This window comes from Macaca mulatta, chromosome 13 (assembly GCF_049350105.2).
Source record: "Macaca mulatta isolate MMU2019108-1 chromosome 13, T2T-MMU8v2.0, whole genome shotgun sequence".
Classification (NCBI taxonomy): Eukaryota; Metazoa; Chordata; class Mammalia; order Primates; family Cercopithecidae; genus Macaca; species Macaca mulatta.
Window position 1 is genome coordinate 121220330 of NC_133418.1, and position 24429 is coordinate 121244758.

The 24429-nt window shown below is 47.8% G+C and overlaps 2 protein-coding genes across 3 annotated transcripts in view; one reads left to right on the forward strand and one right to left on the reverse strand.

The window, feature by feature from the left end:
* EIPR1 (EARP complex and GARP complex interacting protein 1) overlaps positions 1 to 24429 on the forward strand; it is a 608423-nt gene that overhangs the window by 158336 nt on the left and 425658 nt on the right. The window lies entirely within an intron of this gene.
* COLEC11 (collectin subfamily member 11) overlaps positions 1 to 24429 on the reverse strand; it is a 48827-nt gene that overhangs the window by 13411 nt on the left and 10987 nt on the right. The window contains exon 3 of one of the 2 annotated variants that reach the window (XM_015111623.3): positions 15600 to 15671. The exons of the other annotated variant lie outside the window; for it this stretch is intronic. Coding sequence (XP_014967109.3) covers positions 15600 to 15671 — 72 coding nt within the window. The remainder of the gene's footprint in view (positions 1 to 15599; positions 15672 to 24429) is intronic. 2 annotated transcript variants of the gene reach the window in all.

Genomic DNA, 24429 nt, shown 5'->3' on the forward strand with positions numbered 1-24429 from the left:
GCGATTCTCTTGCCTCAGTCTCCTGAGTAGTTGGGATGACAGGCATACGCCACCAGGTCTGGCTAATTTTTGTATTTTTAGTAGAGATGGGGTTTCACCATGTTGGCCAGGCTGGTCTCGATCTCCTGACCTCAGGTGATCCACCCACCTCGGCTCCAAAAGTGCTGAGATTACTGGCGTGTATTGTATTGCATTTCTTCAAAATTGTAAAAGAAGATGAAACGTGGCTTTACCAATACAATCCTAATGACGAAACAATCAAAGCAGTGGCTACCAAGAGGTGGAAGTGGGCCAGGAAAGCAAAGCAGATTGATCGAGAGCAAAGGTCACGGCAACAGGCTTTTCGGATGCTCAAGGCATCTTGCTTGTTCTCTTTGTGGAGGGCCAAAGAACAGTAACACGTGCCTGCTATCAGAGGGTTCTGAGAAAGTTGGCCAAAGCCTTAGCAGAAAAATGCCCAGGAAAGCTTCACAGAGCCCTTCTCCACCACAACAATGCTCCTGCTCATTCTGCATAGAAAACAAGGACAACTTTGCAAGAGTTTCTATTGGAAATCATTAAGCATCCAACTTTCCCAATTTGGCTCTTTCTGACTTCTTTTTGTTTCCTTATCTTAAAATATCTGAAAAGGGCACTCATTTTTCTTCAGTAAACAATGTAAAAAAAGACTACATTGACATGGTGAAATTCCCAGGACCCTCAGTTCTTTAGGGATGGACTAAATGGCTGGTATAATTACTTACAAAAGTGTCTTGAACTTGATGGTGCTTACACTGAGAAATAAAGTTTATGTAGTTATTTTTATTTTTTAATTCCATTTTTCCACAAACTTTTTGAAGTCCCCTCACACATTATACACAGACACATGCACATATACTATACACACATACATTCATGTACACATGCATACACATACATATGCACACATACATACTATATGCATATGCATGCACAGGCATCTACATGCATACATACATATATGTGCATGCATACTATACACACATGCACATGCATATGCACATAGAGATGTGCATATTCACCTCCACATACACACATGTGCATGCAAACATATACATATTAACAGAGATATGCAATATGCAAACACAACATATATGCACACATACACACATGCATACACATATGCATGATGCATGCACATTCATGCAAACATGCATGTATAAATACAACCACACACAGCATGTATCAGAACATCACATACATGTACATATAAACATACCTGAATACATATATATAAAACTTACAAACCTACATATATAGATACATGTGTACACACAAGATACATACGTGAATACAAACATAAACATATACATACATATGTAAGAGCACTTGGAATTCAGCTTCCTCAGCGATTTTTAACAGCTGGGCTTTCTCTGGACCCGTGGCTTGGCTTTGTTATCTCAAAACAGGGCATCCAGCAGCACATACATAGACAAAGGCATATTCACATGACATACCCATGCATACTATAGGAACACACATACACACACATACTATTCACACACATGCTATATGCACATACACAAAAATGCACATATGCACATACAGGTATGTATACATATGCACACATGCATGCACATGTATACATATATGTATCCATACATACCGCTATACATGCACATACATGCTATGTGCGCGTGTCTGCATGCACACACTATACACACGTGTGCATGAGTGCATGCACATACTATACACATGTGTGCATGAGTGCATGCACATACGCATACTTTTATCCTCACACAACTCAAGCTTGTACAGCTGGTCAGCACCCAGGCTTAAACTGAGAATCCCAGAAGCACCCAGGAGACCCTCACTACACCCCAACCTCCACATATCAGCCACACACACTGGGACCTATTGGTGTGAGCTGTTGTTTCTGACAGAAATATTCTATTTTGGGGTGTTTGGAGGAAGAAGAAAAGGTGAGAACCGTTAAAATCCACTGCGATGGTCAACACATTCTCTACTTCACACCATAGCCTTTTTTTGTAGCTGACTTGTTTTAACTTGAAGACAGTTCTTGGAAACGAACCTGTGGGCAGCACAGTAGTGTGGTTACAGACCCAGAGGTTTTCTGAGGAGAGCGGATTAGAAAAAGAGCCCTAAGGCCTTTTTCCCTCTCCCAAGGCCTCGGCACCTCCAAGTCACAGAAAGCTTTTTGCAAGAGGCAAGCAACGCCGCCTCCCGCTGGCTGCGCGCGACAACAGGAACGCGCCTGACGCCCTGGATCCCTTCCCTCTCTGCCCCTGGATCCCTTCCCTCTCTGCCCCTGGATCCCTTCCCTCTCTGCCACAGGAGCTTCTGGCTGCGGTACCCGGCACACTGGGCACGAACGCCACGGCCCATCCCACGTCTCATCGCCATTGTGAGCAGTGCTGTGCCTCCCATCTGTCCTCTGGACACGCGTGAGGATTGAGAGCAGCTCAAAGCAGGTGCGGAGTTCTTATTAATTTTAATGAACCCTTCACACAGTCCTCTGAAGTGGAGAAGGGGCAAAAAGAGCATTTAGAATTCAGCTTCCTTGGCGATATTTAACAGCCGGACTTTCTCTGGGCCATGGCCTGGCTTTGCTATCTCAGAACAGGCCACCCAGCCACACCACCACCCTGAGCGGGGGGCAGGGGGTCTCACTTTCCCCACAGGACACTCCCTCAACGCCCCCAGCGCACACCCAGCCGGCCTGTTCAGGGCAGCCCCCGCTGCAGCCAGGCCCCCATGTGAGCAGAGCATGCACTTTGTGGAAGCAGAGGCGTCTGGACCCCCACCAGTGGGGACAGCCCGGGCCTGCGGCGGCATCTGGACCCCCACCAATGGGGACAGCCTGGGCCTGCAGCAGCACCTGGGTGTTGCTAAGACCAGTGCAGGGTCTCAGGCCGCCCTCCTGGGCCAGGAGCTGCATTTAAACAAGAGCCCCTGGGGAAACCTGAAGCAGAGCCCCGACTCCAGAGACAAGCAGAGAACACAGCATCTACCCAGCATGGCCGGAAGCCTCGTCCCACAGACCAGCTCTCTAGAACCCGGCGGGCAGCTCCTTCACCTGGGAAGGGAGGACGACACAGATGGGGGGCCCTTGGCCACAGACAGGGATCACCCACAGGTTGCAGAGGTATCTGAAGATACGAAACCTCAGGATATTTTTCCAAGAGTGGATGGAGGGCCTTCCGCACGTCAGGTCTCATGCTAGGACCTGAAGACGCAAGGATGAGAGTGGATCTGCAGACCCGGGGCCAATGATGGCAGCAATGCCCTGTGAAGGCTGTGATTTTGATGTCAGAAGTTGAAAACAATGGTTTGGAGTGGTCACGGGCTGGGCAACAGCAGGGCTGGCATGGGAGCAGGGCTGTCACACCCAGGCCCCACTCTTCCCAGGCATGCTCCTCCCCTTCAGGAGTCCCTTCGAGAAGCACTGGAACAGGTGCTGAGGCCCACCTTGTCATCATGCCCAGCGTTCTGCCCAGCGTCATCATGTGCAGCGTTGTGCCCAGCATCGTCGTGCCCAGATCCACGCTGTTCATGCCCAGCATCGTCATGCCCAGTGGCGTCATACCTAGATCCACCCTGTCATCGTGCCCAGCATCACTGTGCTCAGCACCATTGTGCCCAGATCCACCCCATCATTGTGTCCCGTCTTCACGCCCAACATCATTGTGCCCAGAGCCATCATGCCCAGATGCAGCCCGTCATCATGCCCAGTGTCATCATGCCCAGCGTCGTCATCGTGCCCAGATCTACCCTGTCATTATGCCCAGATCCACCCCATCGTCGTGCCCATCATTGTGCCCTCCGTCATGCCCAGTGTCGTGCCCAGATCCACCCCATCGTGCCCATCATCGTGCCCTCCGTCATGCCCAGTGTCATTATGCCCAGATCCACCCCATCATCGTGCTCATCATCGTGCCCCTCGTCATCAGGTCCAGCGTTGTGCCCAGCATCATCATGCCCCCATCATTGTGCCCAGCATCATCATGCCCAGATTCACCCCATCGTCATGCCCCCATCATCGTGCCCAGTGTCATCGTGCCCAGTGTCGTCGTGCACAGCATCATTGTGCCCAGCATCATCGTGCCCAGGGGAAGTTGAGTTGCAGCCCCCAGTTTGCCCAGGACTGCAGTGGTGCCCAGGACTGCAGTTGTTCCCAGGACGCTAGAAACCGGGAAGTCTTGGCCCCCAAGTTCCCGCAGAGGTCACTGTTTTTCTCCAGGTGAGTCCTTGCAGCATAATGCCATGGAAGCCACAGATGTCGGTGACTGGACATCAGGGAACTGCCACTGGGCCCCCACTGCAATAAGCTAGAAAGTTATCCACTAGCACCCAGCTAGCAAGCCCACGGGCAGAAAAGCCAGTGGGCCAGGGGAGCTGGCAAGGCTGTGTCCCACTGGAGAGTGAGACTCCAGGGAGAGTGTGTGGAGGGTGGTGGTGGCTGAGGTCCTGGTTCCCAGCACATCTGAGCCCCCTGGGGCCCGAGCACTGCTTACCACACAGGCAGAGCGCCCAGGGTGTCCTAGGTCTCTGGGAGGAGACTCGTTCCAGGTTGCATATAAAAAGTCCTAAGTTTATTCCCATAAATACCACATCATATGTAAACATATTGCATTCTCTCTTTGACCTAATGTCCTTGAGAATAAACATTATCCAGAACAGAGCACTTACAACTGACAGAAACAGCCACGATTATCAGAAAGAATGTCAGTTGGTTATTGCAGGGCCCGGAAGTCATACTTATTCCCTAGTGAGTTCCCACGAACAAAAGCACCAGGGCCCAGACCTTCTTCTGTGCAAACGGAAAATAACAACAGCAATCACCAGGCCACCAGGCACCGGGCAACTGCTGCATCCAAGACACTGTGCGTCTATACTTCCTTTTACCCCTTCTGGGAGTCCTGGGACGTAGATCCCCACCCCCCCCCCACCCGCCATTTTACAGGTACAGAAAAAGGGGACTTGGAAAGACAAAGCTGATTCCAGAAGCTGACATGACTGACAGGTGGTGGGGCCACGATACAGACAGGCCCAGTGTGCCCAGAACTGTCTGGCTCCACGTCTGTGGTCTCTGCCCTGCTCAGCCGAAGCTGGGACCACATTGTGCCTAACAATATTCCTCCCTCCCAGCAAACCACGTCCATCTAGAGATGGGGCTTCTGCTCCAGTTCTGTCCAAGCCATGTGGCCATGGACAGGGTGGTTGCCTATTCTCTGCATCTCAGGGTCCAACATAAGTGTGAAGGTGAGATTTCCAGATCCATTACCCTGTGATCCCATCTCTACAAAGGATGAGGTGTGCTTCCTTTTGGAGAGGTCAGAAGCTGCCATGACCGGCTGTGACCGTTGGAAATAGTAAATACAATGTTATGACTATCCCTGCTTGACAACTCAGATAACAGAGCTGTTAAATAACTTTGTAAAGTCTGCCAGGTATGGTGGCTCATGCCTGTAATCCCAGCATTTTGGGAGGCCAAGGGGGGTGGATTTCTTGAGGTCAGAAGTTCAAGACCAGCCCGACCAACGTGGTGAAACCCCGTCTCCACTAAAAACACAAAAATTAGCCAGGCGTGGTGGTGGGCCCCTGTAATCCCGCTACTCAGGAGGCTGAGGCAGGAGAATCACTTGAACCAGGGAGGTGGAGGAGGTTGTAGTGAGCCAAGATTATGCCACTGTACTCCAGCCTGGGCAACAGAGTTAGAGCGAGACTCTGTCTCAAAAAAAAAAAAAAAAAACTTTCAAAGTCCTGGGTCCAAGCTGAGGCCTAGCATAGACCCTTGAGTGCTAAATGCCACTGCCCTAAGCTGACTCCCTGGGATGCCAAACACCACATCCATTTATGGACTCCTAGCCCTCCCCGTCTCCAGATTTCAGAAACCTTGAATTACCAGTAGGCTCCCGAGTGCCTTCCCTAACCCCCACCCTGGGCTGGGTCCATGGCCCCACACCCACCACAAGATAGCCAAGAACGCTGTCTCAGCAGTTGCTCTCCTGCACATCCTGCCTCAGGCTCACCCTCCATCTGTGTCCACCCCTCAGCAGGGACCTGAGGCCTGCCTGAGCATGGAAGCCTGGCCCACACCTGAACATCAGTGGGGACAGGCCTCGGAGCCCGAAAAAGCCTGCTGCCACTTCTAAGTGGGAGAAGGAAGGAAGAAAAGAGGGAGGGAGAAGGGAATTCCTCAGAGCTTTTAATAGAGAATCCTTGCAGCCTTGGATCAGCAAGTCATTGTGTTTGTGGATCCTTTTGTTACGATTCTTTGAAAGGTAGAAACGAAAAGAGTCTATCAGACTTTAACCCCATATCTCTCGGGTAGTCAATGTATGTTTCATGACCCTCTGTAAATCTATCAATCTAATACTTAGGAATAACTACTATGTTGGGGACTTTGAACCACTTACTCACCGGATGGCAGAGTGTGATCCACAAATCCCTACCCTTGAGGAATGTATAATCTAATTGGGAAGACAAGACATGCACACATGGGTGACCTTAGGAGGATGGCTTTCTACCATAGTCCCCCCAAAGAAGCTTCCATTTTGACAAGTCCTCACAAACAAGAGTGTCTTTGTAGGAGTCTGGAAGTCCAGTGCAGAAGTTCCAGCACACTGTTTGTTACAGAAAAAAATCCAACAGGTGCACTGATGAGGGTAAGAACAGTTTCATTTTACCCATGTGACCCTTTCCCCAGGAAACATAGCTCAGCGCCCAGGGAGACCCCCTTGGCCCATAATTTCTCCCACTGGAGTAAGTAAAGGTGTAGTAAGTGAGCTTCCAGCTTCCCCAGACATGCAGGATGCTGCCCAAAAAGGCCTGCTTCTTTCTTGTCTCACCTACAATACCGAGGTGACTGACATGGAGGAGAAGTTGGGAGAGACTGGGAGCTGGGAAGAAAGGCTATGGACCTTAATAATTGCTCTGCAGATTTTATTAGGAAGCCCCCCAACAAGCCAATTGAGACGCCTTTCCTGTGAACCATCCCAACTGGTCCACAGGCACCAAAATGCTCACATGCTTCACCCATCCCTCCGCCAGCTCCCCAAAGGCACCCCCACAGATGGCAAGTGCAAGCATCTCACACAGACAGATAGCTTGACTGTGTGGGATGGGAAGAAGGCACAAGAACTTGAGCATTTCAGAGCACTGCCCTAGGGGAAACTAATGAGAGGCTCACAGCACCTAGACTGGTTTTGTGGGATCAAGAAAAGGCATATACTCTTAAAAAATTCACCCCTCTCTCCAAGAGAAGCAAAAGGTGTGGAGCAGGTGCCTCCATAGAAATGGACTGAGAGAGCCTCAGAATCCCTAGCCAGGCTGTTTAGTAAAGAAATTTCTCTCCCAAGAAAAGTCATAAAAACTAGAGGATGTGACTGCTTTTGTAAATGAAAAAACAGCAATGCAAGACTTCAAGGAATATAAAATACCAAGGAAACATGACACTACCAAAGGAACACAATAATACTCTAGTAAACCAATCCCAAAGAAATGGAGATCTACAAATTGCCTAATAAAGAACTAAAAATAATCACTTTAAGGAAGCTCGGTGAGATACAAGAGAACATAGACACACAACTCAACAAAATTAGAAAAACAATACGTTAAAAATGAGGAATTCAATGAAGAGATAGAGATTATTTTTTTAAAAAAGAACCAAACAGAAACTCTAAAGCTGAAGAACAGGATGAATAAAATTTAAAATGCAGTAGAGAGCATCAACAACAGAACTGATCAAACAAAAGAAAAGAAAGAATATGTGAGCTTGATGACAGGTCATTTAAAAATATCCAATCAGAGAGGAAAAAAGAAAAAAGGCATTAAAAGAAATTAAGAAAGCCTATGAGATCTAAAGGATACCATCAAGAAAGCTAACATTCACATTATGGAAGTTGCATTAGGAGAATATAGAGAGAAGGTGATAGAAAGCTTATTTAAAGAATTAATGCCTAAAAAACTTTCCAAAGTTGGGAGTGATGTAGACATCAAGGTACATGAAGCTTAAAGTCTCCAAATAGGTTCAACCCACAGAAAACTTCACCAAGATACATTATAATCAAACTACCATAAATCAAAGACAAGAAGAGAATTTTGAAAGCAGAAAGAGAAAAGAAACTCATCACATACAAGAGAACCCTTATAAGGCTACCAGCAGACTTCTCAGCAGAAAACTTGCAGACCAGGAGAAAGTGGGATCATATATTCAAAGCACTGAAAGAAAAAAACTGGCAATGAGATTATGTACTCAGCAAAGCCATCCTTCAAAAATAAAGGAAACATAAAGAGTCTCCCAGATACACAAAAGCTAAAGAAGTTCCCCACCACTAGACTTCCCTTACAAGAAAGATAAAAGAAAGTTCTTCAAGCTGAAACAAAAGGATGCTCATTAGTAACATGAAAACATTTAAAAGTGTAGAGATAACTGATAAAACTATATACTTGTCTTAGTCTGTTTTCTGTTGCCATTACCGAATATCTGTGACCAGGTAATTTATAAAGAAAAGAAATTGGCCGGGCGCCGTGGCTCACGCTTGTAATCCAAGCACTTTGGGAGGCCGAGGCGGGCGGATCATGGGGTCAGGAGATCGAGACCATCCTGGCTAACACGGTGAAACCCCGTCTCTACTAAAAATACAAAATATTAGCCGGGCGAGGTGGCGGGTGCCTGTAGTTCCAGCTACTTGGGAGGCTGAGGCAGGAGAATGGTGTGAACCCGGGAGGCGGAGCTTGCAGTGAGCCGAGATCGCCCCACTGCACTCCAGCCTGGGCGACAGAGCAAGACTCCGTCTCAAAAAAAAAAAAGAAAAGAAAAGAAAAGAAATTATTTTTACAGTTCCAGAGGCTGGGAAATCCAAGGTCAAGAGGCCACATCTGATGAGGACTCTCCGTAGAGTCTTGAGGTAGCACAGGGCATCACACAGTAAGGGGGCTCATGAGAGAGGCCACCTGGCTTTTACAATAGTCCCACTCTCATGATAACTAACCCACTCCTGTAATACCCATTCATCTATTAACTCATAAATGGAGCAGTCATTCATAATGTCAGAGAACTCGTGCTCCAATCACCTCCTAAAGGTCTGATCTCTCAATACTATATTAAAGTCAAGTTTCAATGTGAGTTTTAGAGGTGGCAAACATTCAAATGATAACAATAGTCAAATTCAGAATACTCTGATGGTGTAATGGTTATGTGTAAATCATATATAACTCTCGTGTAAAGGTTAAAAGACAAAGATATTAAAAATAACTATAGCCACAATAATTTGTTGTTGTTGTTTGTTTTTAGAGACAGGGTTTCACTCTCTCACTGCAGCCTCCAGATCCTGGGCTCAAACAATCCTCCTGCCTCAACCGTGACTACAGGCACGTGCCACCACACCCAGCTAATATATTTTATTTATTTATCTTTTTTTGAGATGGAGTCTCACTCTGTCGCCCAGGCTGGAGTATAGTGGTGCAATCTCAGTTCACTGCAAGACCCACCTCCCGGGTTCAAGTGATTCTCCTGCCTCAGCCTCCTGAGTAGCTGGGACTACAGGTGCACGTCACCACACTTGGCTAATTTTTGTATTTTTAGTAAAGACGAGGTTTCACCATGCTGGCCAGGGTGGTCTTGAACTCCTGACCTCGTGATCCGCCCGCCTCAGCCTCCCAAAGTGCCAGGATTACAGGTGTGAGCCACTGTACCTGGTCCAATAATTTGTTAATAGATGTACAATAAAAAAGATGTAAATTGTGATATCAAAAACATAAAATGGGGGGTGGGTGTAAAAGTGTAGAGTTTTGTGTGTGATCAAAGTTATCAGTTTAGCATAGACTGTTATAACTATAAAATGTTTTATATAAGCCTTGTGGTAACCACAAATAAAAAGCCTAGTACATACACAAAAGAGAAAAAGGAGTCAAAGCATCTACTAAAGCAAAGTATCAACCCACAAAAGAAAACAGCAAGACAGGAAGAAAGGAACAAAGGACCTACCAAGTGACCAGAAAACAATTAACAAAATGGCAATGGCACATCCTTAGCTATCAATAATTACTTTAAATGTAAATATATTAAATTAACAAAATGGCAATGGCACATCCTTAGCTATCAATAACTACTTTAAATGTAAATATATTAAATTATCCAATCAAAAGACATAGAGTAGCTTAATAAAAAATAAAAATGAAAAGAAGACCCAACTATATACACTGCCTACAAAAGACACACTTCAGCTTTAAGGTCACACATAGACGAAAAATGAAGGGATGGAAAAAGATATTCCACACAAACTGAAACTAAAACAGAATAGGAGTAGCTATATTTATTTTCTACCAGACAAAATAGACTATGTCAAAAACTGTAGCCAAGAGTAAAAAAAAGGTTTTTATATAATGATAAAGAGTGAATTCATCAAGAAAACATAATCATTACAAATATATACACATTCAACACTGGAGCATCTAAATAGGTAAAGCAGATATTAACAGATCTGAAGGGAAAATAGAGAGCAATACACTAATAGTAGGAGACATCAATACCTCACTTTCAACAATGGAAAGATCACCCAGACAGAAAATCAATAAGAAAACACTGTACGTAAACTACACTTTAGACCGAATGGAGCTAACAGACATACAGAGAACACTCCATCCAACAGCGCAGAAAACACATCCTCTCCGGTGCACACGGAACATTCTTCGAGATACATCATACGTTAGGCCGCAAAACAAGTCTTAACAAATTCAAGGAGACTGAAATCATATCAAGCATCTCTTCTAACCACAACAGTATAAAACTAGGAATCAGCAAGAGAAGGAAAACTGGAAGATTCACAAATACGAGAAAATTAAACAAGACATTCCTGAACAATCAATGAGTCAAAAAGAAATCAAAAAATATCTTGAAACAAATGAAAATGAAAACACAACATACAAAAACTTATGGGATACAGAAAAAAAGATATTCTAAGAGGAAAGTTTATAACAACAAATACCTACATGAAAGGAAAAGAAAGATTACAAACAATCTAACTTTACACCATAAGGGACTAGAAAAAAACAAACAAACGAAGCCCAAAGTTAGAAGTAAGGAAATAACAAAGATCCGAGCAGAAATAATCAAATAGAGACTAGAAGAGCGATAGCAAAGCGACAAAACTGAGTTGCTTTTTGAAAAGGCAAAAAAAAAAAAAAAAAAATGACAAAACCTTAGCTAGACTAAGAAAAAAGAGCTAACTCAAATAAAATCAGAAATGCAATGGAGAAATGACAACTGATACCACAGAAATATGAAGGGTCATAAGAGACTAATATGAATAATTATACATCAAAAGTTTGAATAACCTACAAGAAATGGATAAATTCCTAGAAACATACAACCCACCGAGACTGAATAATGAAAAAATAATAAATTTGAACATATTGGTAATAAGACTGATTCCATAGTCAAAAATCTCCAATCAAAGAAAAGTCCAGGACCTGACATCCTCATGCCAAACTTTACCAAAAATTTAAATAAGAATTAATACCAATCCTTCTAAAATCTTACAAAAAACTGAAGAGGAGAGAACACTTCTGAACTAGCTTTACAAAGCTAGCATTACCCTGATACCAAAGCCAGAAAAGGACAGTAGAAGAAAAAAAAATTACAGGCCAATATCCCTGATGAACATAGATGCAAAAATCCTCAACACAATACTAGCAAACTAAATTTAACAGCACATTAAAAGGATTATATACGGCCAGGCGCAGTGGCTCATGCCTGTAATCCCAGCACTTTGGGAGGTCAAGGGAGGCGGATCACCTGAGGTCAGGAGTTCAAGACCAGCCTGGCCAACATGGTGAAACCTCATTTCTACTAAAAATACAAAAATTAGCTGGGCATGGTGGTGCATGCCTGTAATCCCAGCTACTCGGGAGGCTGAGGCAGAAGAATCGTTTGAACTCAGGAGGCAGAAGTTGCAGTGAACCAAGATCGTGCCATTGCACTCCAGCCTGGGCAACAGAGCAAGACTCCATCTCAGAAAAAAAAAAAGGAGAGGGATTATACACCATGATCAAGCAAAATTTATGCCTATGGTTCAACATACAGAAATCAATAAATGTGATATACCCCATCAACAGAATAGAGAATAAACATCATATCATCATCAGTAGATGCAGAAAGAACATTTGACAAAACTCAGTGTTGTTTTATGATAAAAGCTCTCAAGGAAGCACATATACAAAGAATCCATCTCAACACAATAAAGGCCATATATGAGAAGTCCACAGCTAACATCATACTCACTGGTGAAAAGCTGAAAGCTTTACTCTAAAATCAGAAACAAGACAAGGATGCCCATTCTCACCTCTTGTATTCAATATAGGGCTGGAAGTCCTAGCCAGAACATTAAGCAAGAAAGAGAAAAAGAAAGGGGAAAGGAAAGAAAAGGAAAGGGAGAAAGAAAGAGAAAGAAAGGAAGAGAAAGGGAGACGGAGGGAGGGAGACGGAGGGAGGGAGGGAGGGAGACGGAGGGAGGGAGGGAGGGAGGGATCCAAATTGGAAAGGGAGAGAGAAAGCTGGCTCTGTTTGCAGATGCCATAATCTTATATAAATAAAACCCTAAAGACTCCACTAAAAACTGGTTAGCACTCACAAACAAATTCAGTAAAGTTGCAGGATACAAAATCAACACACGGACATCAGCAGCATTTCTATACACTAACAACGAGCTACCTGAAGAAATGTAAGGAAACAGTCTCCCTGACTGTAGCACTAAACAGAATGACATATTTAGGAATAAATTTAACCAAGGAAGAGTTGTGTACCTGTACACTGAGACCTATGAAACACTGAGGACACAAATAAATGGAAAACATATCTCATGTTCATGGATCAAAAGAATTAACATTTCAAAATGTCCACACTACCCAAAGCAATCTAAAGATTCAGTGCAATCCCCATCAAAATTCCAAAGGCACTGTTCACAGAAATGGAAAAAAAATCCTAAAATTCATGTGAATCCATAAAAGGTCATGTATCGCCAAAGCAGTCTTCAGCAAGAAAAACAAAGCTGAAGGCATCACACTTCCTGATTTTAAATTATATTACGGATAGATGGTAATCAAAGCAGTATACTTGCTCAAACGAGCACTGGCATAAAAACAGACACACAGACCATAGAGCAGAATAGAAAGCACAGAAATAAGCCCGTGCGTGCATATACAGTCAACTAACCTTCAACAAAGGCACAAAGAATACACAATGTTACTGGGAAAACTGAATATTCACATGCAAAAAAAACCAAAACTGAATCTTTGTCTTATACCATACATAAAAATCAGCTGAAAATAGAAGACTTAAATGTAATACCTGAAATCACAGAACTCCTAAAAGAAAATGTAAGGGAAAAGTTCCTTGACTTTGGTCTTGGCAATGATTTTTTTTTATATGACCCCAAAAGCACAGGCAACAAAAGCAAAAATAAGTAAGTGGGACTAACCTATCCAACTAACAAGTTTCTGCACAGCAAAGAAAGCAATCAACAAAACAGAAAGGTGCCTATGGAACGGGAGACAGTATTTGCAAACCATGTATCTGATAAGAGGTTAATATCCAAAATATATCAGGAACTCATACAACTCAATAGCCAAAAAACAAATAACCCAATTTAAAAATGGCCAAATAATCTGAATAGACTTTTTTTTTTTTTTGAGATGGAGTCTCGCTCTGTCGCCCAGGCTGGAGTGCAGTGGCGTGATCTCGGCTCACTGCAAGCTCCGCCTCCCGGGTTCATGCCATTCTCCTGCCTCAGCCTCCCAAGTAGCTGGGACTACAGGCGCCCACCACCATGCCCGGCTAATTTTTTGTATTTTTAGTAGAGACGGAGTTTCACCGTGTTAGCCAGGATGGTCTGGATCTCCTGACCTCGTGATCTGCCCGCCTCGGCCTCCCAGAGTGCTGGGATTACAGACGGACATTTTTCTAAAGAAGACATACAGATGTCCAACAGATATACGGAAAGGTGCTCAACGTCATCAATTATTAGGAAAATAGAAACTAAAGCCACAATGAGACATTACCTCACACCTGTGAGGATGGCTGGTATCAAAAAGTCAAAAGAGAGTAAGCATTGGAGAAGATGTGGAGAAAGGGGAGCCCTTAGACATCACTGCTGGGAATGGAAAACAGTACAGAGGCTCCTTGAAAACATCAAAAGCAGAACTACCACATGATCCAGCCATGTCACTACTGGGTTCACAGGCAGAGGAATGAAATCGGATCTCGAAGAGATCCCTACAGTTTCATGCTGACTGCAGCATTATTCACAATGGCCGTCATATGAAAACAACCTAAGCATCCGTTGACCAATCAGTGGATAAAGAAAACATGGCATATATATAACAGAATATTATTCAGTCTTGAAATATAAGAAAATCCTACCATTTGTGACCTGGATGAACCTGGAGGGCATTACGCTAAATGAAATAAGAATGTTCTAGCTCTTGCTCAGGACGAGGGTACAGGTGGGGGCAATGGTCAAAACCGATTGCACTGTAATCTCAAAATGGGAATGTCCAAACATTACACCTCAAAAACGTTTCAAAAACAGTGTATGGGCTTAAATATATATTTAATCATCTTTGTGTTGTTATAATAATTTTTTTTAATTGGAAACAACTTAACTCTCCAATGTTAAAGGATTGGTTGGGGGGTTGGCTAACTGTAGTATATGTTCTTATAGAATGATGTATACATATTGAGAAAGCATTTCTAGAGACAATTTTTAATGACTTGGAAAAAAATGTATTGCTTTAGGCCAGGAGTTCGAGACCAGCCTGGCCAACAAGGTGAAGACCAGTCTCTACCAAAAATACCAAAAAAAAAAAAAAAAAAAAAATTAGCTGGGCATGATAGCACATGACAGCTACTCAACAGGTTGAGGCAGGAGAATGGCTTGAACCTGGGAGGTGGAGGTTACAGTGAGCCAAGACTGTGCCACTGCACTCCAGCCTGGGTGACAGAGCAAGACTCTGTCTCAAAAAAAAACAAAAAGAAAAGAAAAAGAAAAAATATTTTAAAAAATTTAAAGCAGTAACAAGGAGTATATAAAGATAACAGCCACCATGTGTTTAACCCCTGCCATGTACTGTGCAGCTACTTAACACATGATACATTTCCTTTACATGTATGATCTGGCTCCCATGAGCCTCGGCACAGTCCCACAAGGCAGGCAGATCATCCGACTTTAGGAGGAGACAGATGCACAGTGATGAGGGTCCTATCTGTGTACCCTGCCACAGTGTCTTCATAACGACACTGATCCACTTAGCGCTCACAAATGATCTGGAAGCTGTTATTCCCATCTTACAGATGAGGCTTACAGAGGCCAGGAGCCTCTGCTGAGTTCCAGGACACACTTTCTCTCCTGGGGCCGCACAGGTCAGCACACGGAGCACTGCTGAAGGAGCATTCTCCCTTCCTTGCTCCCGAGCCAAGCCCTGTGCCGTCTGCCTCCCTGGGACCCAGAAGGCAGGTCCTGTCCTCTCTGGAACCACCACCCCCACCTCCCCACCCAGCTCTAGCAGAAGTGGTGCCTCCATCCTCAGAGGTCTGAGGGCCGGCCCAGGGCTGTGGGTACCTTTTTCTCCCGTGGGGCCGACTCTTCCAGGCCGTCCTGGGGCGCCTTTGTCTCCCTTCTCTCCCGCATCCCCTGTGGAAGAAGTCACATCCATTTAGCAGCTTGTCTGACCAGCACAGCATCCCAGAGTGATTTGTGGAGGAAGAACAGTTAGAAGGGCTCTCTCTGGGTCCCTGCAGGTGCCCAGGCCCCTTGTCCCCACGCCCTCCCCCCTGCCTGCAGCCCAGCCCCTACGCTGGGTGCCCCTGATTCTGTTTTTAGGGCTATTTCTCTCCCTGCCCTACCTTCTCTCTTAGAAAGGGCATGTTTCTTTCACCAGCTCCCCTTCTTGGTGGGCTCCCAGTCTGTCCCTGGGCACACAGTGCCCCATCTAAATGCCAGCTCTCCCCCACCCTAACACCAATGAGAAGGGCGGCAGCGTCTCCAGGTGCCCCCCACGGGAAGCGACACCCCGACCTCTCCCTGCGCTTCGTCTGCTTGGTACTCGGGGAAGGATGACCTCGGGCGCTATGTCAGCACCCCCCGGCCCTGTCAGCATGAGTCTCCCAGGCACAGGCTCCTGCTCAGCCAGGGCCTCCACCGTGGGGGCTGCCTGTGACCAGGTGGGCACGTCCACCCGCTTCCGGGGCTCAGCAGGTGCGGGAGACAGAGGGTGAATCACGGTGGAGACACCCTACAAGGCACAGTTCAGAGATGTGTGCAGTGAGGCCAGGGGCCTCAGGAAGGCCTGTGGGCACCAACGCCTCCGCTCCAGTCTGCTCCCCACACTCTAATCCACACCAAAACCACTGTCCTGAAACACACGGAATTCTATTATGTCTCTGGATTTAGCTATCAGTGACGCCCAGTACTTGAGCCCCTCCTCAGTGTGGTCTCTACCTTGGATCCCGGTCATTCCCTACTCTGTGCCCTCTGCCCAGCCTGCCTGGTCAGCCGGCTGCTGTCCAGCATCCGCCTTCTCACCTGGTTCTCCCGGAGGCTCTTCTGGATTCTCTCAACAGGACCACTCTGATCTGCTGGCTGGGACTCAGCTCTGTAGTCATTTTTATAAGGCCGCATTTCTTACCTGTTGCACTATCCCTCCTCTGAATGGCTGCAGAGAGGGAGTGTGTGTGTGTGCATGTGTGTGTACACGTGTGCGTGTGTGCGCATGTGTGCGTGTGTGTGCACGTCTGCGTGTGTGCATCTGTGTGCGTGTGTGTGTGCATGTGCATAGATGTGCGTGTGGGTGCATGTGCATGTGTGCGTGTGTGAGCGTAGGTGTGCATGTGTGTGTGTGCATGTGCATGGGTGTGCATGTGTGTGCACTGACATGCTACAAGTTCACCTTCCCTCTCTGCACAATCGTGCCAGCGTTCACGTAAACTTTGCTTCTCTATAACTCTCCATTTGCACCTTGTCTTGGAGAGAGGCTCAGCTGAGATTACAGATCCCTCCACAAAATCCCCAAAGCTGATTATCTGGCCTCACGGAGGGGACATTCCATTTAAATCCGAGTAACAAAGAGAAAAGCACAGCGACAGCGGCTGGCACATCCCCACATCACCCCCGTGACCCAGCCCCAGTCCCCCAGGGCCACCTGCTGAGAAGCCTCTGGGCTGCCCCTGGGCTGACCCACGGTGGGCACTCACACGCTGCCCTGAGGCTCCAAGTAGTTCTCAAGTCTGCTTTCCTATCTTGTAAGAAGAAAAGAAAAGTGTTGACAGTTTAGCAAGAAATATCCACTAACAAGATAAACTCAGCATTAAGAATCCCCAGAGGTTTCAGGGGCACCAGCATCGTGCAGAAGAAAGAACAGAGGAGACAGAAAGGTGGAGCAGCCGGACGCTGACTGTGCAATCGGTGAACTGAGGTCCTCATAACATGGGAGAGGCCAGTCCGTGAACAACAGCACACTGCGGCGGAAAGAGCCAAGCAAAGACGTTGTGTGGGAGCCACTCCGCGGAAAGGCGAGTCCCCGGTGGCCAAGGACGAAGAGGCCTCGTGAAGCCAGGGGTGAGGAGGAAGCATTGTTCACAGGGCAGTACTAATAAGAAATGCAGGTGTCATTTGTTTGTTTTGAAGTTATGAAGTTGAGAGTTGAAGGAAAAACTTACAAATGCCAATGGCCATCTTATAGCATTTCTGGAAAGAGAGGAACAAAGGCTTTGTGGCTGTGAAGACTCAGTAGCTGCAATTTCCCAGTACTAAGGAAAGCCATGAAAGAATGCTGTGAAAGGGCCTGCAGAGAACCACACGGGGAAAATCAGAGAAAAGTAACTCAGATATGTCAGAGCGACACCGCAGAACACTGAGAATAAAGAGAAAATTCTGTCAGCTACCCAGGAGGGGAAAACAGTTTTATAGACTGCATGCCTGTGAATGAGAATCAGATTGACATAAGAATTCTAATTAGCAACACGGAGCGCAAGAATAAAATGAGGCAATCACCTCAACAAAGGAGCCGTAATTTAGACGGCAAGATCCGAAAAGTCCCTCTGAGGGGTGGCTCTCAGTCTGAGCTGCTGAGCAGGGTAGCCAGGCACAGAGTAAGAAGTGTTCCGAGCACAGGGTCAGCAGGTGCACAGACGAGGGGGAAGGGCTGGAAGGGCTGACGGGAAGCCAGGTGGCTGGGCAGAGCCAGCCGCGAGCCTGGGGCAGCAGGCAGCCCAGCGACTTCATGCCTGGAGCTCATGGGGATAACTTGACCGTCCATGCCATGGGCCATGGGGATAACCTGACCATCCATGCCACGGGCCATGGGGATAACTTGACCATCCATGCCATGGTCCAGGCCAACAGTGATTGTGGCCGAGAGGAGGGCAGAAGAATGTTTCCTTCATAAAGCATTTCATACCACCTACATGACAGCAGTCTGCTCTCTCCCCCACAGGCTGAAAGCTCCGAGAAGACGCAGCTCCATCTCACCCAACCCTGGGTCCCCCAGAGCACCAGGAAGAGGAGGGTGCTCCAACAGCACTCGTAGAGAATTAACACTAAGCAGGTCTGCCAGCTCTTCTCAAACTGCTTAAGAAAGCTCCTGGAGTTTGTACATGGCATTCACTTATTTGCATAATAACTTCACCATGGGTTGGGCACTGTGTCCACTCTACAGGTGAAGACGCAGCTGTGAGAATCAAGTGACATGTCCAAGCTGGGATGTGCTGGCACGCCAGTGTGTCTTTACCACGCCTTCCTCAGGCATCGAAACCTCACAGCGAGACTCACTAACCAGCATGACTACTCACCCTCGTCTCCTCTCCTCCTAAAGACAAAGCAGTAAGGACAAGTTTGTCATGATAGCTTCTGACCAACCTCCACCTGCATCCATCTGCTTGTCTCTAATCTGATTTTTGAAAACTTGTTGGCCAGGTGCAGTGACTCGTGCCTGTGATCCCAGCACTTTGGGAGGCCAAGGCAGGAGGATCACTTAAAGGCAGGCTGGGCAACACAGCAAGACTCCATCTCTACAAAAAAATTAGCAAGGGCTGGGCATGGTGGCTCACACCTGTAATCCCAGCACTTTGGGAGGCCAAGACGGGTGGATCACCTGAAGTCAAGAGTTCGAGACCAGCCTGGTCAACATGGTGAAACCCCGTCTCTACCAAAAATACAAAAATTAGCCGGATGTGGTAGTGGGTGCCTGTAATCTCAGCTACTCTGAAGGCTGAGGCAGGAGAATCACTTGAACCCAGGAGGCAGAGGTTGCAATGAGCCGAGATCACACTATTGCACTCCAGCCTGGGCAACAAGAGTGAAACTCCGTCTCAAAAAAAAAAAAATTAGCAGGATGTGTTGCTGTGCACCAGCGACTCAGGAAGCTGAGGTGGGAGGAGCTCTTCAGCCCAGGAGTTGGAGGCTGCAGTTAATTGCACCACTGCACTCCAGCCCGGATGACAGAGCAAGATCCTGTCTCTAAAAAAGCAAAAAACCAAAAAAAACAAAATCAAAGAAAAGAAAAATAGTTCATAGTAACGACTGGAGGCAGGGAAGGACCCTGAGAACACCACACATTACACTGTGTCCGACAAACTCTCGTTACTAAAGCAGGAAAGAAAGAACAGTAAGTCATTAAAAACAGCACGACTTTCGAAAGAAGAGGATTTCACATGGATTTTCCTCATATATCTCAGCTAATCACAAAATCCACTTAAACGCCATCTCCCAGGGGCTCTGCTTAATGGACCTGTGTCTGCTGAACAGGGCCAGGCGTGTTTCAGCCAGCGCTGGGCAGCAGGTACCCCAAATGCCTCATGGCTGTGCCTGCAGTGTGGGGAGCCCAAACCTGTAGTCAGAAACTGCTTTCCTTCCTGTGCAAAACCCAGCGTAAGCCCTCCCAGCCTGGCCCTCCTCAGCTCTGATGAGGATTGAACAAAATACGCCCTGGAAGACGCCGTGCTGGTTGTCACGAGAAAAAGTATTTTAATCCCTGGTTCGGGACCAGCAGCACTGAAGACCAGAGAGTACAGAGGCCTACCATCCATGGCGGGGCTGCCCTGGTTTCTCTGCGGTCCCCGTCGCCTCCGCCTTGCAGACTTGCCCTGTCCACGCATCTTAAGAACCAAGGTTGTTCTCAAGCACTGTTCACAATTTGGCAGGGTTGTTTGTTTTCTTGGTTTTTTTGTTTTGTTTTTTTTGTTTGTTTTTTGGGGTTTTTTTTTTTTCCCCCCAGAGATGCGGTCTTACTATGCTGCCCTGGGTAGTCTCAAGCTCCTGGGCTCAAGTCATCCTCCCACCTCAGCTTCCCAAAGTGCCAGGATCACAGGCATGAGCCACTGCACCTGGCCAGTTTGGCAGGGTTTGAAGTGTTCATTGTCCACTGGTCCCAGGGGTCACAAAGATGTATGTCCCTGCAGGTAATGACTCCAGAGCAGGATGTCTATACACCTCCCCACTCAGCGCTGTGCATTTTGTAATGTAGACCCAGCGAGCATCCTTTTCATTTTCAGATGATTGACTACACAGTTCTAATGACAAGTTATTTCTCTGCCAGGAGAGGCTAACATTTCAACCGCTGGCTCACTTCCCACCATCATCACAATGCGGCTCTCTCCTTGCTCAAAGAAACAAAACGTGGCTGGCATTTACTGTTTGCCTGGCTTCCCTGCAAATCATGCACAAATCTACGAATAAAAATCTTTTACCTAGATTGCATCTGGGGTCATTTCCCGCCCAGCTAGGAAGGCACACGCCAGTTATTTTATGGAGAACCTAAGGTATTTCAACATATTTACAGCCAGTTGAGGAAGATCCGTGGACAGTGCTTGACTGTCGTGCCACCGGCTTCTAAGGCTGAACAAACTCGTGTGCCAGCGACTTCACATCCCTGCCGGCCACAGCAAGTGCCACGGCACCCCAGGGCCATGGGAAGTCAGAGAGGAGGAAGCCGGGACCTCAGCCTGCTTGGCCTGTTCTACACAAGGGGAGACGGCACAGACAGACCGTCAGATGTCAGAAGAGCAAACCTCCCACAGCGCATGTTATTCAGGCCCCATTACTGGCTTTATCAATGCTGTTTTAAAGAATGGCAGTAAATGATTTTTAAATTAATTTGATAGGCCAGGCGTGGTGGCTCACACCTGCAATCCCAGCATTTTGGGAGGCCAAAGCGGGTGGGTCAGGGGTTCGAGACCAGCCTGGACAACACGGTGAAACCCCGTCTCTACTAAAAATACAAAAATTAGCCAGGCATGGTGGTGCGTGCCTGTAATCTCAGCTACTTGGGAGGCCGAGGCAGGAGAATCGCTTGAACCCGGGAAGTGGAGGTTGCAGTGAGCCAAGGTCGTACCACTGCACTCCAGCCTGGGCAACAAGAGAGAAACTCCATCGCAAAAAGAAAAAAAAAAAGCAAAAAAAAAATTAATTTGATAAAACCTATAAGAAGAACTATGACCTTTCATATTTCCAGGCAACACATTTGTTAATACAGATAAATGTTTTCCCACCTACAGTCATTTTTTTAACCACTAAAAAAAAAAGACTGCCTTTTTCCCATTAAAAGGAGTTGTCATTCTCTCTAAATGTAAAGATGATATGTTATTATGAGGCCTGGAATGACAAATAAATGTCATTCAAGCACCACCAGCAGTCAGTGGCAGCCAGGCGTGTGTGCCCAGGAAGACTCTTCAGCCAAATGTGGAGTCGGCAAAGGTTTCAGGATCCAAAATGCAAGTGGTGCAGGGGGAGGGCGCGTGCCGTGTTTTGCAGACCAGATGCCACCTCATGTCCTGGGCTGAATGGCGGGACTGTGAGGAGACGGACCATGGCTTCTTCATCCCAGCCCGGAGCCTGCCTGGTAGATTCTCAACAGACGTTTGTCTAATGAATGAATGGTGACTACGTATGTGTCTGTTTCCTTAAAAGTAGGCACTGCACTGCACGCTGCCTCTGCTCTCTGACCTCCAACTGCACTGCACACTGCCTCTCCTCTCTGACCTCCAGCTGCACTGCACTGCACGCTGCCTCTCCTCTCTGACCTCCAGCTGCACTGCACTGCACGCTGCCTCTCCTCTCTGACCTCCGGCTGCACTGCACACTGCCTCTCCTCTCTGACCTCCAGCTGCACTGCACTGCACGCTGCCTCTCCTCTCTGACCTCCAGCTGCACTGCCCTGCACGCTGCCTCTCTGACCTCCAGCTGCACTGCACTGCACGCTGCCTCTCCTCTCTGACCTCCAGCTGCACTGCACTGCACGCTGCCTCTCCTCTCTGACCTCCAGCTGCACTGCATGCTGCCTCTCCTCTCTGACCTCCAGCTGCACTGCACTGCACTGCATGCTGCCTCTCCTCTCTGACCTCCAGCTGCACTGCCCTGCACGCTGCCTCTCTGACCTCCAGCTGCACTGCACTGCACGCTGCCTCTCCTCTCTGACCTCCAGCTGCACTGCACTGCACGCTGCCTCTCCTCTCTGACCTCCAGCTGCACTGCATGCTGCCTCTCCTCTCTGACCTCCAGCTGCACTGCACTGCACTGCATGCTGCCTCTCCTCTCTGACCTCCAGCTGCACTGCACTGCACACTGTCTTTCCTCTCTGACCTCCAGCTGCACTGCACTGCACTGCACGCTGCCTCTCCTCTCTGACCTCCAGCTGCACTGCACTGCCCTGCACACTGTCTCTCCTCTCTGACCTCCAGCTGCACTGCACTGCACTGCACGCTGCCTCTCCTCTCTGACCTCCAGCTGCACTGCCCTGCACACTGTCTCTCCTCTCTGACCTCCAGCTGCACTGCACTGCACTGCACGCTGCCTCTCCTCTCTGACCTCCAGCTGCACTGCACTGCACTGCACGCTGCCTCTGCTCTCTGACCTCCAGCTGCACTGCACTGCACTGCACGCTGCCTCTCCTCTCTGACCTCCAGCTGCACTGCACTGCACTGCACGCTGCCTCTCCTCTCTGACCTCCAGCGGCCCTGGGGTGCTACAGCACATGCTGTGGCTGGCAGGGATGAAGTCTGCTGGCACACACCATTTTCTCCATTGAGTAACCCAATTTCTGACACACTGGGCATCCTGAATCCTTCTAAACCGTTCCTCACCCCGGTGCTCACCTCTCACTTGCAGACCCACGGGGCACGTGCTGGACGGACACCTGATCTGCTCCCTGGTTGGGCTCACTGCCTGCACAGGGTTAGAGCTCTGTAAGTCACTGTCCCAGAGCCGGGAACAGGGGCTGGGTCCCCGGTCACCGTGTGCCCACTCCTGGTGCCACCATTGCATCCCCACAGAACCCAAAGCTGGCATTGCCTCCCCAACCTCACGGACCAGGAGGCCGAGGCTTGGAAGGACAGGTGACCCATCACGCAGCATAGCTGACCCACAGCACACTCAGATCTGCCCTACTTCCCAGCCTGTGAAGGTTGGGAAGGGACCCTACCCATGCGGGAAATGACAGCATATCCAGAGGACCCAGGACGTGGACGGCTGGGAAGGACCCTCCCAACAGCACCTGGGAAAGGCAGCATCCAGAAAGGACCCTGGAGCCCACCCCACGGTCCCCACAGTGCGGGCTACAGACCTGGCAGGGCGCAGGGAAGAGAATGGTAGGGAGTCGGGGGCACCCACCACATCAGGTAGGGACGTGACCTCCCCAGCCTAAAGTCCAGCTCTCCACAGCCATGGTTTCCAACTTAAAGCTGAAGGTTCCACTCACAAACCCACACATGCGACCACAAAGTCTGGGCCAAAGCCACTTTCACCAAAACTTCTGAGAGAGCCATACACGTCCAACAGTTTAAGTTGCTTCCAACATAATTAAACATTTTCTAAAGCAAGCGCATTCATCAGAATTAAAAGCACAAAGGCCACTTGGCTTGTCTGGGCTGCAGGGCGGCCCACTTGGTTTCCAACAGCAGGGTGAACACAGCCAGAAAAGAGCCTCCATCCAGAGCCGCATGGCCTGGCAGGGTGGCCCTGAGCTGTCCGGACCCTGTGCCCTGGAAGAGGGCTGATCTTTTCATTCTGTACAACATGGGCTGAGCAGGGCTTGTCTTTTGTGGTGCCTGTTTTGATCGTGGGTTTGAATCCACTCTTCTCTAATGTTTCAATAAAAAGAGCTGCAGCCACTCCACAAGAGATGCTGAAGGCCCAAGCAGCCTGCGTGGGGATGAGGAGGAGGCGGACTTGATTCAGGGCGCAGAAGGTCAATGTGCCCCTCCACCTCCTCAGCACCCACGTGACTCCCCTCAGCTGCGGCCCCGGCCCTGCCACCCGACACTGGCACACACTCTGCTGTCCCTTCTTGAGTTCTGTAATTTTGAACAAGGGGCCCACATTTTCATTTCACACCAGGCTCCACCAGGTTTGGGGACCTGTTGCCTCTGCTTTGTAGAAGCTGGTGATTTTCTTACGTGAA